Source organism: Salmo salar, chromosome 26 (assembly GCF_965601325.2).
Source record: "Salmo salar chromosome 26, fSalSal1, whole genome shotgun sequence".
Classification (NCBI taxonomy): Eukaryota; Metazoa; Chordata; class Actinopteri; order Salmoniformes; family Salmonidae; genus Salmo; species Salmo salar.
The window spans coordinates 48,077,501-48,095,170 of NC_138316.1; the positions used below are offsets into that span (position 1 = coordinate 48,077,501).

At 46.7% G+C, this 17,670-nt stretch overlaps 1 protein-coding gene across 2 annotated transcripts in view; it reads left to right on the forward strand.

Annotated features, from left to right (window-relative positions):
• The window catches only part of LOC106593436 (multiple epidermal growth factor-like domains protein 11), a 386,429-nt gene that overhangs the window by 362,281 nt on the left and 6,478 nt on the right, over positions 1-17,670 (forward strand). Inside the window, exons 20-25 of one of the 2 annotated variants that reach the window (XM_082969798.1) lie at positions 133-261; positions 1,692-1,928; positions 3,525-3,646; positions 4,544-4,613; positions 5,235-5,288; positions 15,906-16,112. In XM_082969798.1, coding sequence (XP_082825924.1) covers positions 133-261; positions 1,692-1,928; positions 3,525-3,646; positions 4,544-4,613; positions 5,235-5,288; positions 15,906-16,112 — 819 coding nt within the window. The remainder of the gene's footprint in view (positions 1-132; positions 262-1,691; positions 1,929-3,524; positions 3,647-4,543; positions 4,614-5,234; positions 5,289-15,905; positions 16,113-17,670) is intronic. The other variant, XM_082969799.1, reaches the window with a different exon arrangement.

Below are 17,670 nucleotides of genomic sequence, written 5' to 3' on the forward strand. Positions count from 1 at the left end.
GTGTGTGTGTGTGTGTGTGTGTGTGTGTGTGTGTGTCTGCATCTCAGCTGTTCCCCACTTCTTTTAACTGAGCAGTAATTCTGTGTATGTAGTGTGTGTATATTGTGTACTAACTCTTCCTGTTCCTCTCAGAGTGTCGTCCCGGTACGTTTGGCTACGGCTGTCAGCAGCTGTGTGTGTGTATGAACAACGCCACCTGTGACTATGTGACTGGAACCTGCTACTGCAGCATCGGATACAAAGGCATCCGCTGTGACCAGGGTCAGTGTCTGTCTGTCTGTCTGTCTGTCTGTCTGTCTGTCTGTCTGTCTGTCTGTCTGTCTGTCTGTCTGTCTGTCTGTCTGTCTGTCTGTCTGTCTGTCTGTCTGTCTGTGTTTGTCTGTGTTTGTCTGTGTTTGTCTGTGTTTGTCTGTGTTTGTCTGTGTTTGTCTGTGTTTGTGATTGCTGACTGATGTGCAAGGTGGACAGAGTTTACACTTTTAGGACTATTCTATTTGTTCCATTATATAGGGCAAGCTACACCCTGCACACCTCATGTTCTGAGAATTTGTGCTCAAATTACAGTATGTATTCGATCCAGGTCTGGTGTTTATTACAGTATGTATTCGATCCAGGTCTGGTGTTTATTACAGTATGTATTCGATCCAGGTCTGGTGTTTATTACAGTATGTATTCGATCCAGGTCTGGTGTTTATTACAGTATGTATTCGATCCAGGTCTGGTGTTTATTACAGTATGTATTCGATCCAGGTCTGGTGTTTATTACAGTATGTATTCGATCCAGGTCTGGTGTTTATTACAGTATGTATTCGATCCAGGTCTGGTGTTTATTACAGTATGTATTCGATCCAGGTCTGGTGTTTATTACAGTATGTATTCGATCCAGGTCTGGTGTTTATTACAGTATGTATTCGATCCAGGTCTGGTGTTTATTACAGTATGTATTCGATCCAGGTCTGGTGTTTATTACAGTATGTTTTCGATCCAGGTCTGGTGTTTATTACAGTATGTATTCTATCCAGGTCTGGTGTTTATTACAGTATGTATTCGATCCAGGTCTGGTGTTTATTACAGTATGTATTCGATCCAGGTCTGGTGTTTATTACAGTATGTATTCGATCCAGGTCTGGTGTTTATTACAGTATGTATTCGATCCAGGTCTGGTGTTTATTACAGTATGTATTCGATCCAGGTCTGGTGTTTATTACAGTATGTATTCAATCCAGGTCTGGTGTTTATTACAGTATGTATTCGATCCAGGTCTGGTGTTTATTACAGTATGTATTCGATCCAGGTCTGGTGTTTATTACAGTATGTATTCGATCCAGGTCTGGTGTTTATTACAGTATGTATTCGATCCAGGTCTGGTGTTTATTACAGTATGTATTCGATCCAGGTCTGGTGTTTATTACAGTATGTATTCGATCCAGGTCTGGTGTTTATTACAGTATGTTTTCGATCCAGGTCTGGTGTTTATTACAGTATGTATTCGATCCAGGTCTGGTGTTTATTACAGTATGTATTCGATCCAGGTCTGGTGTTTATTACAGTATGTATTCGATCCAGGTCTGGTGTTTATTACAGTATGTATTCGATCCAGGTCTGGTGTTTCTGTGTGTATTAATGATGATCTGTGTTTGTGTTAACGTTTGTGTGTTTATTTAAATATGTCCCCCCCCTCTCTATTCCAGCTGCCCTGATGATGGAGGAGCTGAATCCTTACACTAAGATCAGCCCGGCCTTGGCATCAGAGCGCCAGTCAGCGGGGGCTGTCATGGGCATCATCTTCCTCCTCCTCTTCATCATGACCGTGTTGGGGGTGGTGGTGTGGTGGCGGCATCACCAGAGAGAGAAAGGAGGGCAGCACATGCCCAGTGTGTCCTACAGCCCTGCCCTGAGGATCAGCAGTCAGGGTTACTCCCTCTCTGGTGAGACGCTCCGGACTGTACCACTTAGTCACGTTAACTAAGTCAGTCAGGGTCACTCCCTCTCTGGTGAGACGCTCCGGACTGCACCACTTAGTCACTCCCTCTCTGATGAGACGCTCCGGACTGTACCACTTAGTCACGTTAACTAAGTCAGTCAGGGTCACTCCCTCTCTGGTGAGACGCTCCGGACTGTACCACTTAGTCACGTTAACTAAGTCAGTCAGGGTCACTCCCTCTCTGGTGAGACGCTCCGGACTGCACCACTTAGTCACTCCCTCTCTGATGAGACGCTCCGGACTGTACCACTTAGTCATGTTAACTAAGTCAGTCAGGGTCACTCCCTCTCTGGTGAGACGCTCCGGACTGTACCACTTAGTCACGTTAACTAAGTCAGTCAGGGTCGCTCCCTCTCTGGTGAGACGCTCCGGACTGTACCACTTAGTCACGTTAACTAAGTCAGTCAGGGTTACTCCCTCTCTGGTGAGACGCTCCGGACTGTACCACTTAGTCACGTTAACTAAGTCAGTCAGGGTCACTCCCTCTCTGTTGAGACGCTCCGGATTGTACCACTTAGTCACGTTAACTAAGTCGGTCAGGGTCACTCCCTCTCTGGTGAGACGCTCCGGACTGTACCACTTAGTCACGTTAACTAAGTCAGTCAGGGGTTTACAAATGTTTACTATAGTGTTGTTAAGACTTTATCCACAGGACTGTCTCTTTACAGTGTGGACACTCTCCACAGGACTGTTTCTTTACAGTGTGGACTCTCTCCACAGGACTGTCTCTTTACAGTGTGGACTCTCTCCACAGCACTGTTTCTTTACAGTGTGGACTCTCTCCACAGGACTGTTTCTTTACATTGTGGATTCTCTCCACAGGACTGTTTCTTTACAGTGTGGATTCTCTCCACAGGACTGTGTCTTTACAGTGTGGATTCTCTCCACAGGACTGTGTCTTTACAGTGTGGATTCTCTCCACAGGACTGTTTCTTTACAGTGTGGATTCTCTCCACAGGACTGTTTCTTTACAGTGTGGATTCTCTCCACAGGACTGTGTCTTTACAGTGTGGATTCTCTCCACAGGACTGTTTCTTTACAGTGTGGACTCTCTCCACAGCACTCGGGGGTGATCTGACTGAAATCGGGGGTGATCTGACTCAATTCGGGGGTGATCTAACTAAATTCAGGGGTGATCTAACTAAATTCGGGGGTGATCTAACTAAATTCGGGGGTGATCTAACTAAATTTGGGGGTGATCTAACTAAATTCAGGGGTGATCTAACTAAATTCGGGGGTGATCTAACTAAATTCGGGGGTGATCTAACTAAATTCAGGGGTGATCTAACTAAATTCAGGGGTGATCTAACTGAACTCTCTTTCCAGTTAGATCCTCCTCTCTCTTGCTGTTTTTGTTCTCAGCAAACTCAGCTTTCTGATGAAACCTCTTTGTTTGAACATTTCCCGATGGAGCTGTGTTTTTGATTTTGCTTGCGTGCTCGGCCATGTGACTGCGAGTGTGTGTGTAGAGTCCTATGCTATAAGCTGATGTTTCCGTGGTGAGCAGGGCTTCAGTGTACAGGCTTGTTCTCCTCTCTAGACTCATCTCCTACCAACAGCAACATCAGTCGTTGTTTCACTAACCCCTCCTACCACACTCTGGGAGCATGTACCTACGCTGGCCACTACGCCAAGCCTGACAAGAAGACCAGAAAGGCCAAGGTGGGTGGCAACGAACCTTAACTTTATTTATGCTAAGAGTACATACAGGCAACTGTCAAAATAAAGAAAACATCAACATAAAAATGTCTTAATAGTTTTCACCACGAGCAGACAGGACAGCTTCAATGCACCTTGGCATAGATTCTGGAACTCTATTGGAGGGATGTGACACCAGTCTTCCACCAGAAATTCCATCATGTGGTGTTTTGTTGTTGATGGTGGAAAACGCTGTCTCAGGCTCCACTCCAGAATCTCCCAGAAGTGTTCAATTGGGTTGAGATCTGGTGACTGAAACGGCCATGGCATATGGTTTACATCGTTTTCATACTCATTGAATCATTCAGTGACCAATCGTGACATGTGTATGGGGCATTGTCATTGTATGGAGAAGCAAAAAGCTACCATTACTATGTTAATTGCTTCATTAAATCAGCAACCACACCTATGTGGAAGCACCTGTTTTCAATATACTTTGTATCTCTCATTTACTCAAGTGTTTCCATTATTCTGGCAGTTACCTGTACATTGGCATTCTCCAAAAAACATGTGTCTTTTATTTGTCAGTTCTTTGTGTTTTTCCACGTGTATCAGCTACTCTTCCTGTGGTCCTCATTAGTTGTTCCACGTGTAGCAGCTACTCTTCCTGTGGTCCTCATTAGTTGTTCCACGTGTAGCAGCTACTCTTCCTGTGGTCCTCATTAGCTGTTCCACATACAGCAGCTACTCTTCCTGTGGTCCTCATTAGCTGTTCCACATGTAGCAGCTACTCTACCTGGGGTCCTCATTAGTTGTTCCACATGTAGCAGCTACTCTTCCTGTGGTCCTCATTAGCTGTTCTACGTGTAGCAGCTACTCTACCTGGGGTCCTCAGTCTGTCTGTATGTGTTTCCTTCCCAGGTGAAGGACAAGAGGTTAAACAGGAATAGTGCTCCAGAGTGGACAGCCTACTATAACCTCGATGAACTGGGTATGTCTGATGACTCCCTTATAAACCCATTGTAAATACAAATTGATTTGGGATTGTTTAGTTTCCTCTAGAACATAGTCTAATGAATCTGTCCCTTTAACATCTCTGTAGGTGTGTACCGTGTAGACAGGCTCTTAATCTGTCCCTTTAACATCTCTGTAGGTGTGTACCGTGTAGACAGGCTCTTAATCTGTCCCTTTAACATCTCTGTAGGTGTGTACCGTGTAGACAGGCACTTAATCTGTCCCTTTAACATCTCTGTAGGTGTGTACCGTGTAGACAGGCTCTTAATCTGTCCCTTTAACATCTCTGTAGGTGTGTACCGTGTAGACAGGCACTTAATCTGTCCCTTTAACATCTCTGTAGGTGTGTACCGTGTAGACAGGCTCTTAATCTGTCCCTTTAACATCTCTGTAGGTGTGTACCGTGTAGACAGGCTCTTAATCTGTCCCTTTAACATCTCTGTAGGTGTGTACCGTGTAGACAGGCTCTTAATCTGTCCCTTTAACATCTCTGTAGGTGTGTACCGTGTAGACAGGCTCTTAATCTGTCCCTTTAACATCTCTGTAGGTGTGTACCGTGTAGACAGGCTCTTAATCTGTCCCTTTAACATCTCTGTAGGTGTGTACCGTGTAGACAGACGCTACAGCTCCTACCATGAACAGTACTACAGAGGTAGAGTATGAGACTCCACTATGTCCTTATTAGGAAGAGGACCATCTCATATAACAGAGTGGTTGTCTGTGTTACCCAAAGACTTTCCTGCACTGTAGTGTGTGACTGCATGTGTGCTGTGCGTGTGTTTGTGTCAGAGGGAGAAGCGGAGGGAGTAGCGGAGGGAGAAGCGGAGGGAGTAGCGGAGCGAGAAGCGGAACGAGTAGCGGAGGGAGTAGCGGAGCGAGAAGCGGAGGGAGTAGCGGAGGGAGTAGCGGAGCGAGAAGCAGAGGGAGTAGCGGAGCGAGTAGCGGAGGGAGTAGCGAAGCGAGTAGCGGAGGGAGTAGCGGAGGGAGAAGCGGAGGGAGAAGCGGAGCGAGAAGCGGAGCGAGTAGCGAAGGGAGTAGCGGAGCGAGAAGCGGAGCGAGTAGCGGAGGGTGTAGCGGAGCGAGAAGCGGAGGGAGTAGCGGAGCGAGAAGCGGAGCGAGTAGCGGAGCGAGAAGCGGAGGGTGTAGCGGAGCGAGAAGCGGAGGGAGTAGCGGAGCGAGAAGCGGAGGGTGTAGCGGAGCGAGAAGCGGAGCGAGAAGCGGAGGGAGTAGCGGAGCGAGAAGCGAAGGGAGTAGCGGAGCGAGTAGCGAAGCGAGTAGCGGAGGGAGTAGCGAGCGAGCGCGTAACGGAGGGAGAAGCGGAGGGAGTAGCGGAGGGAGTAGCGGAGGGAGAAGCGAAGCGAGTAGCGGAGCGAGTAGCGGAGCGAGAAGCGGAGCGAGTAGAGGAGCGAGTAGCGGAGGGAGTAGCGGAGGGAGAAGCGGAGGGAGTAGCGGAGGGAGAATCGGAGGGAGTAGCGGAGGGAGTAGCTCAGGGCATGCCTGTCCCAGCATGCATCTGTATAGTCTACTTGTGTGCTGCTATAGCCCCTTGCTTTAGCTACTGTCATGGAGTTCACTAAATATTTTCATAAAGAAACTGATAAAACACACAGGTGTTAAATCAAGGTGACTTACAAAGATGAGAAGGAACCAAGAGCAAGAGAGGGAGTGTGGTGATGTAGTGTCCACAACTAAAGAATCACGTGGAATCTGAAAAGACACCTATCCTGAAAGCATGATGGTGTACTGTGTGTACAAGCTAACAGACAGGAACGAGGTAGGTAGATAACCATAGTACCAGTCAAAAGTTTGGACATACCTACTCATTCAAGAGTTTTTCTTTATTTTTACTATTTTCTACATTGTTGAATAATAGTGAAGAAATGCAAACTATGAAATAACACATATGGAATCATGTAGTAACCAAAAAAGTGTTAAACAAATCTAAATATATTTTATATTTGAGATTCTTCAAAGTAGCCACCCTTTGCCTTGACGACAGTTTTGCACACTCTTGGCATTCTCTCAACCAGCTTCCCCTGGAATGCTTTTCCAACAGTCTTGAAGGAGTTCCCACATATGCTGATCACTTGTTGGCTGCTTTTCCTTCACTCTGCGGTCCAGCTCATCCCAAACCATCTCAATTGGGTTGAGGTCAGGTGATTGTGGAGGCCAAATCAGCTGATGCAGCACTCCATCACTCTCCTTCTTGGTAAAATAGCCCTAACACAGCCTGGAGGTGTGTTGGATCATTGTCCTGTTGAAAAACAAATGACAGTCCCACTAAGCGCAAACCAGATGTGATGACATATCGCTGTTTTATCCATACTGGTTAAGTATGCCTTGAATTTTAAATAAAACACAGACAGTGTCACCAGCAAAGGACCATTACACCTTCCCCTCCATGCTTCATGGTGGGATCCACACATGCGGAGATCATCCGTTCACCTACTCTGCGTCTCACAAAGACACAGCGGTTGGGACCAAAAATCTTAAATTTGGACACATCAGACCAAAAGACAGATTCTCACTGGTCTAATGTCCAGTGCTTGTGTTTCTTGGCACAAACAAGTCTCTTCTTCTTATTGGTGTCCTTTAGTAGTGGTCTCTTTGCAGCAATTCGACCATGAAGGCCTGATTCACGCAGTCTCCTCTGAACAGTTGATGTTGAGACGTGTCTGTTACTGAACTCTGTGAAGCATTTATTTGGGCTGCAATTTCTGAGGCTGGTAACGCTAATGAACTTATCCTCTGCAGCAGAGGTAACTCTGGGTCTTCCTTTCGTGTGGCGGTCTTCATGAGAGTCAGTTTCATCATAGCGCTTGATGGTTTTTGCGACTGCACTTGAAGAAACTTTCAAAGTTCTTGAAATTTTCCAAATTGACTGACCTTCATGTCTTAATGCGTTTGAGCCATTCAGTTGTGTTGTGACAAGGTAGGAGTGGTATACAGAAGATAGCCTTATTTGGTAAAAGACCAAGTCCATATTATGGCAAGAACAGCTCAAATAAGCAAAGAGAAATGAAAGCATCATTACTTTAAGAAGGAAAGAAATTCCACAAATTAACTTTTAACAAGGCACACCTTTTAATTGAAATGCATTTGCCTCATGAAGCTGGTTGAGAGAACGCCAAGTGTGTGCAAAGCTGTCATCAAGGCAAAGGGTGGCTACTTTGAAGAATCTAAAATCTAAAATATATTTTGATTTGTTTAACCCTTTTTTGGTTACTACATGATTCCATATGTGTTATTTCATAGTTTGGATTTCTTCACTATTATTCTACAATGAAAAAAATAGTAAAAATATAGAAAAACCCTTGAATGAGTAGGTGTGTCCAAACTTTTGACTGGTACTGTATATATATACACACTGCCCTATCCCACTGGACAAGAGGAATACCTATGTAAGAATGCTGTTCATTGACTACAGCTCAGCATTCAACTCCATAGGACTCTCCAAGCTCATCATCAAGCTGGAGGCCCTGGGTCTCAACCCCGCCCTGTGGAATTGGGTCCTGAACTTTCTGAAGGGCCGCCCCCAGGTGGTGAAGGTAGGAAACAACATCTCCACTTCGTTGTCCCTCAACACTGGGGCCCCACAAAGGTGCGTGCTCAGCCCCCTCCTGTCTCCCTGTTCACCCATGACTGCGTGGCTATGCACGCCTCCAACTCAATCATCAAGTTTGCAGACGACACAACAGTAGTGGGCTTGATTACCAACAACGAGGAGACGGCCTACAGGGAGGAGGTGAGGGCACTTGGAGTGTGGTGTCAGGAAAACAACCTGTCACTCAACATCAACCAAACAAAGGAGATGATCGTGGACTTCAGGAAACAGCAGAGGGAGCACCCCCCTTATCCACATCAAAGGGTCAGTAGTGGAGAAGGTGGAAAGTTCCTCTGAGTACACATCACAGACAAACAGAAATGGTCCACCCACACTGACAGTATGGTGAAGAAGGCGCAACAGCACCTCTTCAACCTCAGGAGGCTGAAGAAATTTGGCTTGTCACCCAAAACCCTTCCTGTTGACACTTCCTGTTCACACCGCTACCATCCAGAAGGCGAGGTCAGTACAGGTGCATCAAAGCTGGGACGGAGAGACTGAAGAACAGCTTATATCTCAAGGCCATCAGGCTGCTAAACATCACTAACTCAGAGAGGCTGCTGCCTACAGTGCCTTGCTAAAGCATTCATCCCCCTTGGCATTTTTCCTATGTTGTTGCATTACAACCTGTAATTTAAATAGATTTTTATTTGGACTTCATGTAATGGACATACACAAAATAGTCAAATGAAAAAAATTACTTGTTTAAAAATGTTTAAAAAAAATGAAAACAGAAAAGTGGTGCGTGCATATGTATTCACCCCCTTTGCTATGAAGCCACTAAATAAGATCTGGTGAAACCAATTACCTTCAGAAGTCATATAATTAGTTACATAAAGTCCCCCTGTGTGCAATCTAAGTGTCACATGATCTCAGTATATATACACCTGTTCTGAAAGGACCCAGAGTCTGCAACACCACTAAGCAAGGGGCACCACCAAGCAAGCGGCACCATGAAGACCAAGGATCTCTCCAAACAGGTCAGGGACAAAGTTGTAGAGAAGTACAGATCAGGGTTGGGTTACAAAAAAATATCTGAAACTTTGAACATCCCACGGAGCACCATTAAATCCATTATTAAAAAATGGAAAGAATATGGCACCACAACAAACCTGCCAAGAGTGGGCCGCCCACCAAAACTCACGGACCAGGCAAGGAGGGCATTAATCAGAGAGGCAACAAAGAGACCAAAGATTACCCTGAAGGAGCTGCATAGTTCATAGGACCACTTTAAGCCGTACACTCCACAGAGCTGGACTTTACGGAAGGGTGGCCAGAAAAAAGCCATTGCTTAAAGAAAAAAATAAGCAAACACGTTTGGTGTTCGCCAAAATGCATGTGGGAGACTCCCCAAACATATGGAAGAAGGTACTCTGGTCAGATGAGACTAGAATTGAGCTTTTTGGCCATCAAGGAAAACGCTATGTCTGGCGCAAAACCAACACCTCACATCACCCCGAGAAAACCATCCCCACAGTGAATCATGGTGGTGGCAGCATCATGCTGTGAGGATGTTTTTCATCGGCAGGGACTGGGAAACTGGTCAGGATTGAAGGAATGGTGGATGGCGCTAAATACAGGGAAATTCTTGAGGGAAACCTGTTTCAGTCTTCCAGAGATTTGAGACTGGGACAGAGGTTCACCTTCCAGCAGGACAATGACCCTAAGCATATTGCTAAAGCAACACTCGAGTGGTTTAAGGGGAAACATTTAAATGTATTTGGAATGGCCTAGTCAAAGCCCAGACCTCAATCCAATTGAGAATCTGTGGTATGACTTAAAGATTGCTGTACACCAGCGGAACCCATCCAACTTGAAGGAACGGAGCAGTTTTGCCTTGAAGAATGGGCAAAAATCCCAGTGGCTAGATGTGCTGGTTAAATGGTAGGTCCAGGTAGTCACAACAATAGATGGGTGTTGGTTAAATGGTAGGTCCAGGTAGTCACAACAATAGATGGGTGTTGGTTAAATGGTAGGTCCAGGTAGTCACAACAATAGATGGGTGCTGGTTAAATGGTAGGTCCAGGTAATCACAACAATAGATGGGTGTTGGTTAAATGGTAGGTCCAGGTAGTCACAACAATAGATGGGTGTTGGTTAAATGGTAGGTCCAGGTAGTCACAACAATAGATGGGTGTTGGTTAAATGGTAGGTCCAGCTAGTCACAACAATAGATGGGTGTTGGTTAAATGGTAGGTCCAGGTAGTCACAACAATAGATGGGTGTTGGTTAAACGGTAGGTCCAGGTAGTCATAACAATAGATGGGTGTTGGTTAAACGGTAGGTCCAGGTAATCACAACAATAGATGGGTGTTGGTTAAACGGTAGGTCCAGGTAGTCACAACAATAGATGGGTGTTGGTTAAATGGTAGGTCCAGGTAGTCACAACAATAGATGGGTGTTGGTTAAACGGTAGGTCCAGGTAATCAAAACAATAGATGGGTGTTGGTTAAACGGTAGGTCCAGGTAGTCACAACGATAGATGGGTGTTGGTTAAATGGTAGGTCCAGGTACTCACAACAATAGATGGGTGTTGGTTAAACGGTAGGTCCAGGTAGTCACAACAATAGATGGGTGTTGGTTAAACGGTAGGTCCAGGTAGTCACAACAATAGATGGGTGTTGGTTAAATGGTAGGTCCAGGTAGTCACAACAATAGATGGGTGTTGGTTAAATGGTAGGTCCAGGTAGTCACAACAATAGATGGGTGTTGGTTAAATGGTAGGTCCAGGTAGTCACAACAATAGATGGGTGTTGGTTAAATGGTAGGTCCAGGTAGTCACAACAATAGATGGGTGTTGGTTAAATGGTAGGTCCAGGTAGTCACAACAATAGATGGGTGTTGGTTAAATGGTAGGTCCAGGTAGTCACAACAATAGATGGGTGTTGGTTAAATGGTAGATCCAGGTAGTCACAACAATTGATGGGTGTTGGTTAAATGATAGGGCCAGGTAGTCACAACAATAGATGGGTGTTGGTTAAATGGTAGGGCCAGGTAGTCACAACAATAGATGGGTGTTGGTTAAATGGTAGGTCCAGGTAGTCACAACAATAGATGGGTGTTGGTTAAATGGTAGGTCCAGGTAGTCACAACAATAGATGGGTGTTGGTTAAATGGTAGGTCCAGGTAGTCACAACAATAGATGGGTGTTGGTTAAATGGTAGGTCCAGGTAGTCACAACAATAGATGGGTGTTGGTTAAATGGTAGGTCCAGGTAGTCACAACAATAGATGGGTGTTGGTTAAATGGTAGGTCCAGGTAGTCACAACAATAGATGGGTGTTGGTTAAATGGTAGGTCCAGGTAGTCACAACAATAGATGGGTGTTGGTTAAATGGTGATTATAATGAATGGAGGGAATTTGGAGCAGCTAGTTTTTTTTCTTCCTGTGAGCGAGGAGCGGTTTTTAGCAGAGCGGTTGGAAAGGACGTGGAGTGCCGGAGCGTTGCACATGCACTGCTCTGAAAAGCGGTGAGTGGGATTTCAGACCACTCAACACCGCTCACACACTCTGGTTTGTGTATAAACTGATGTGTATAAACTGATGTGTATGAACTGATGTGTATGTATGAACCTCTGTGTGTGTTTTGACCTCTTGTGTCTCTCTCTCCACAGGGCACGCCTGTGATCTCCTCCTCCTCTGTGTGTGTTCCTTCCTCCTGATGGTCTCACACACTCCCCTCTCTGGTCCTCTCCTCCTCTCCTCCAGTCTCTAACTAACACACTCCTCTCTGGTCCTCTCCTCCAGTCTCTAACTAACACACTCCTCTCTGGTCCTCTCCTCCAGTCTCTAACTAACACACTCCTCTCTGGTCCTCTCCTCCAGTCTCTAACTAACACACTCCTCTCTGGTCCTCTCCTCCTCTCCTCCAGTCTCTAACTAACACACTCCTCTCTGGTCCTCTCCTCCTCTCCTCCAGTCTCTAACTAACACACTCCTCTCTGGTCCTCTCCTCCAGTCTCTAACTAACACACTCCTCTCTGGTCCTCTCCTCCAGTCTCTAACTAACACACTCCTCTCTGGTCCTCTCCTCCAGTCTCTAACTAACACACTCCTCTCTGGTCCTCTCCTCCTCTCCTCCAGTCTCTAACTAACACACTCCTCTCTGGTCCTCTCCTCCAGTCACTAACTAACACACTCCTCTCTGGTCCTCTCCTCCAGTCTCTAACTAACACACTCCTCTCTCCTCCTCTCCTCCAGTCTCTAACTAACACACTCCTCTCTGGTCCTCTCCTCCAGTCTCTAACTAACACACTCCTCTCTGGTCCTCTCCTCCTCTCCTCCAGTCTCTAACTAACACACTCCTCTCTCCTCCTCTCCTCCTCTCCTCCAGTCTCTAACTAACACACTCCTCTCTGGTCCTCTCCTCCAGTCTCTAACTCACACACTCCTCTCTGGTCCTCTCCTCCTCTCCTCCAGTCTCTAACTAACACACTCCTCTCTGGTCCTCTCCTCCAGTCTAACTAACACACTCCTCTCTGGTCCTCTCCTCCAGTCACTAACTAACACACTCCTCTCTGGTCCTCTCCTCCTCTCCTCCAGTCTCTAACTAACACACTCCTCTCTCCTCCTCTCCTCCAGTCTCTAACTAACACACTCCTCTCTGGTCCTCTCCTCCAGTCTCTAACTAACACACTCCTCTCTGGTCCTCTCCTCCTCTCCTCCAGTCTCTAACTAACACACTCCTCTCTGGTCCTCTCCTCCAGTCTCTAACTAACACACTCCTCTCTGGTCCTCTCCTCCTCTCCTCCAGTCTCTAACTAACACACTCCTCTCTGGTCCTCTCCTCCAGTCTAACTAACACACTCCTCTCTGGTCCTCTCCTCCAGTCTCTAACTAACACACTCCTCTCTGGTCCTCTCCTCCAGTCTCTAACTAACACACTCCTCTCTGGTCCTCTCCTCCAGTCTCTAACTAACACACTCCTCTCTGGTCCTCTCCTCCTCTCCTCCAGTCTCTAACTAACACACTCCTCTCTGGTCCTCTCCTCCAGTCTAACTAACACACTCCTCTCTGGTCCTCTCCTCCAGTCTAACTAACACACTCCTCTCTGGTCCTCTCCTCCAGTCTCTAACTAACACACTCCTCTCTGGTCCTCTCCTCCTCTCCTCCAGTCTCTAACTAACACACTCCTCTCTGGTCCTCTCCTCCTCTCCTCCAGTCTCTAACTAACACACTCCTCTCTGGTCCTCTCCTCCAGTCTAACTAACACACTCCTCTCTGGTCCTCTCCTCCAGTCTAACTAACACACTCCTCTCTGGTCCTCTCCTCCAGTCTCTAACTAACACACTCCTCTCTGGTCCTCTCCTCCTCTCCTCCAGTCTCTAACTAACACACTCCTCTCTGGTCCTCTCCTCCTCTCCTCCAGTCTCTAACTAACACACTCCTCTCTGGTCCTCTCCTCCAGTCTAACTAACACACTCCTCTCTGGTCCTCTCCTCCAGTCTAACTAACACACTCCTCTCTGGTCCTCTCCTCCAGTCTAACTAACACACTCCTCTCTGGTCCTCTCCTCCAGTCTAACTAACACACTCCTCTCTGGTCCTCTCCTCCAGTCTAACTAACACACTCCTCTCTCCTCCTCTCCTCCTCTCCTCCAGTCTCTAACTAACACACTCCTCTCTCCTCCTCTCCTCCAGTCTCTAACTAACACACTCCTCTCTGGTCCTCTCCTCCTCTCCTCCAGTCTCTAACTAACACACTCCTCTCTGGTCCTCTCCTCCTCTCCTCCAGTCTCTAACTAACACACTCCTCTCTGGTCCTCTCCTCCAGTCTCTAACTAACACACTCCTCTCTGGTCCTCTCCTCCTCTCCTCCAGTCTCTAACTAACACACTCCTCTCTGGTCCTCTCCTCCAGTCTAACTAACACACTCCTCTCTCCTCCTCTCCTCCTCTCCTCCAGTCTCTAACTAACACACTCCTCTCTGGTCCTCTCCTCCAGTCTCTAACTAACACACTCCTCTCTGGTCCTCTCCTCCAGTCACTAACTAACACACTCCTCTCTCCTCCTCTCCTCCAGTCTCTAACTAACACACTCCTCTCTGGTCCTCTCCTCCAGTCTCTAACTAACACACTCCTCTCTGGTCCTCTCCTCCTCTCCTCCAGTCACTAACTCACACACTCCTCTCTGGTCCTCTCCTCCAGTCTCTAACTAACACACTCCTCTCTGGTCCTCTCCTCCTCTCCTCCAGTCTCTAACTAACACACTCCTCTCTGGTCCTCTCCTCCTCTCCTCCAGTCACTAACTCACACACTCCTCTCTGGTCCTCTCCTCCAGTCTCTAACTAACACACTCCTCTCTCCTCCTCTCCTCCAGTCTCTAACTAACACACTCCTCTCTGGTCCTCTCCTCCTCTCCTCCAGTCTCTAACTAACACACTCCTCTCTGGTCCTCTCCTCCTCTCCTCCAGTATCTAACTAACACACTCCTCTCTCCTCCTCTCCTCCAGTCTAACTAACACACTCCTCTCTCCTCCAGTCTCTAACTAACACACTCCTCTCTGGTCCTCTCCTCCAGTCTCTAACTAACACACTCCTCTCTCCTCCTCTCCTCCAGTCTCTAACTAACACACTCCTCTCTGGTCCTCTCCTCCTCTCCTCCAGTCTCTAACTAACACACTCCTCTCTCCTCCTCTCCTCCAGTCTCTAACTAACACACTCCTCTCTGGTCCTCTCCTCCAGTCTCTAACTAACACACTCCTCTCTGGTCCTCTCCTCCAGTCTCTAACTAACACACTCCTCTCTGGTCCTCTCCTCCTCTCCTCCAGTCTCTAACTAACACACTCCTCTCTCCTCCTCTCCTCCAGTCTCTAACTAACACACTCCTCTCTGGTCCTCTCCTCCAGTCTCTAACTAACACACTCCTCTCTGGTCCTCTCCTCCAGTCTAACTAACACACTCCTCTCTGGTCCTCTCCTCCAGTCTCTAACTAACACACTCCTCTCTGGTCCTCTCCTCCTCTCCTCCAGTCTCTAACTAACACACTCCTCTCTGGTCCTCTCCTCCTCTCCTCCAGTCTCTAACTAACACACTCCTCTCTGGTCCTCTCCTCCAGTCTCTAACTAACACACTCCTCTCTGGTCCTCTCCTCCAGTCTCTAACTAACACACTCCTCTCTGGTCCTCTCCTCCTCTCCTCCAGTCTCTAACTAACACACTCCTCTCTCCTCCTCTCCTCCAGTCTCTAACTAACACACTCCTCTCTGGTCCTCTCCTCCTCTCCTCCAGTCTCGAACTAACACACTCCTCTCTGGTCCTCTCCTCCAGTCTCTAACTAACACACTCCTCTCTGGTCCTCTCCTCCAGTCTCTAACTAACACACTCCCCTCTCTCCTCCTCTCCTCCAGTCTCTAACTAACACAACACCCCATAAACAAACTCACTTCTTTTGGATTTAAATGCTTTATACTGTGATATGCTACTAATGCTGTGAATGCTGTGTCCTGTATCATTTATCCTGTACTCTGTTTTGAATTGTTTTTCTACAGGTTGTCAGTGGACAATAGTTTTCACTTGTCTTACCTCCTGGGGTAGAATTGTAATCTTATGTTGTATTTGTTTCCCAATGTTGATATGATGAATGCATTGAAAGGCTGACAGATACCTTTACCTTGGTCAAGGGGTTCTTGTCTTCCTGCTTCTCAGTTTGTTATTTGTCTTTGTCAGACTACATGAAGGGTTCCCTGTCCAGCACCTGCTCTCTGAACAGTGAGAACCCCTACGCCACCATCAATGACCCGCTGTCCGTGGCCGTGGCCTGTAAACACTCAGAGAGCAGCTATGTAGAGATGAAGAGTCCTGTCCACCACGAGATGTCCTACTGCTCCTCTGCTATAGTCTCCACCACCGCCAGCAAGAACGTCTACGACGTTGGTGAGTTATAGATATATAGTTATGTAGATGTCCTACTGCTCCTCTGCTATAGTCTCCACCACCGCCAGTAAGAACGTCTATGACGTTGGTGAGTTATAGATATATAGTTATGTAGATGTCCTACTGCTCCTCTGCTATAGTCTCCACCACCGCCAGTAAGAACGTCTATGACGTTGGTGAGTTATAGATATATAGTTATGTAGATGTCCTACTGCTCCTCTGCTATAGTCTCCACCACCGCCAGTAAGAACGTCTATGACGTTGGTGAGTTATAGATATATAGTTATGTAGATGTCCTACTGCTCCTCTGCTATAGTCTCCACCACCGCCAGTAAGAACGTCTACGACGTTGGTGAGTTATAGATATATAGTTATGTAGATGTCCTACTGCTCCTCTGCTATAGTCACCACCACCGCCAGTAAGAACGTCTATGACGTTGGTGAGTTATAGATATATAGTTATGTAGATGTCCTACTGCTCCTCTGCTATAGTCTCCACCACCGCCAGTAAGAACGTCTACGACGTTGGTGAGTTATAGATATATAGTTATGTAGATGTCCTACTGCTCCTCTGCTATAGTCTCCACCACCGCCAGTAAGAACGTCTATGACGTTGGTGAGTTATAGATATATAGTTATGTAGATGTCCTACTGCTCCTCTGCTATAGTCTCCACCACCGCCAGTAAGAACGTCTACGACGTTGGTGAGTTATAGATATATAGTTATGTAGATGTCCTACTGCTCCTCTGCTATAGTCTCCACCACCGCCAGTAAGAACGTCTATGACGTTGGTGAGTTATAGATATATAGTTATGTAGATGTCCTACTGCTCCTCTGCTATAGTCACCACCACCGCCAGTAAGAACGTCTATGACGTTGGTGAGTTATAGATATATAGTTATGTAGATGTCCTACTGCTCCTCTGCTATAGTCTCCACCACCGCCAGTAAGAACGTCTATGACGTTGGTGAGTTATAGATATATAGTTATGTAGATGTCCTACTGCTCCTCTGCTATAGTCTCCACCACCGCCAGCAAGAACGTCTATGACGTTGGTGAGTTATAGATATATAGTTATGTAGATGTCCTACTGCTCCTCTGCTATAGTCACCACCACCGCCAGTAAGAACGTCTATGACGTTGGTGAGTTATAGATATATAGTTATGTAGATGTCCTACTGCTCCTCTGCTATAGTCTCCACCACCGCCAGCAAGAACGTCTACGACGTTGGTGAGTTACGGGGGGTGTAGGGCCATCGACATCCCCTTAGTTCTGGAGAAGATGACATCATGAGGAAGATGAATTTGTTTTTCTGTGTAACTGACTGGCTCTCAGTCTGTTGTCTGTTTTTAAATGTTGTTTTATTTCACCTTTATTTAACCAGGTTGGCCAGTTGAGAACAAGTTCTCATTTACAATTGCGACCTGGCCAAGATAAAGCAAAGCAGTTTGACACATACAACATCACAGAGTTACACATGGAAGTACAGTCAATAACACATAGAAAAAAAGAACGTCTATATACAGTGTGTGAAAATGGCGTGAGGAGGTAAGGCA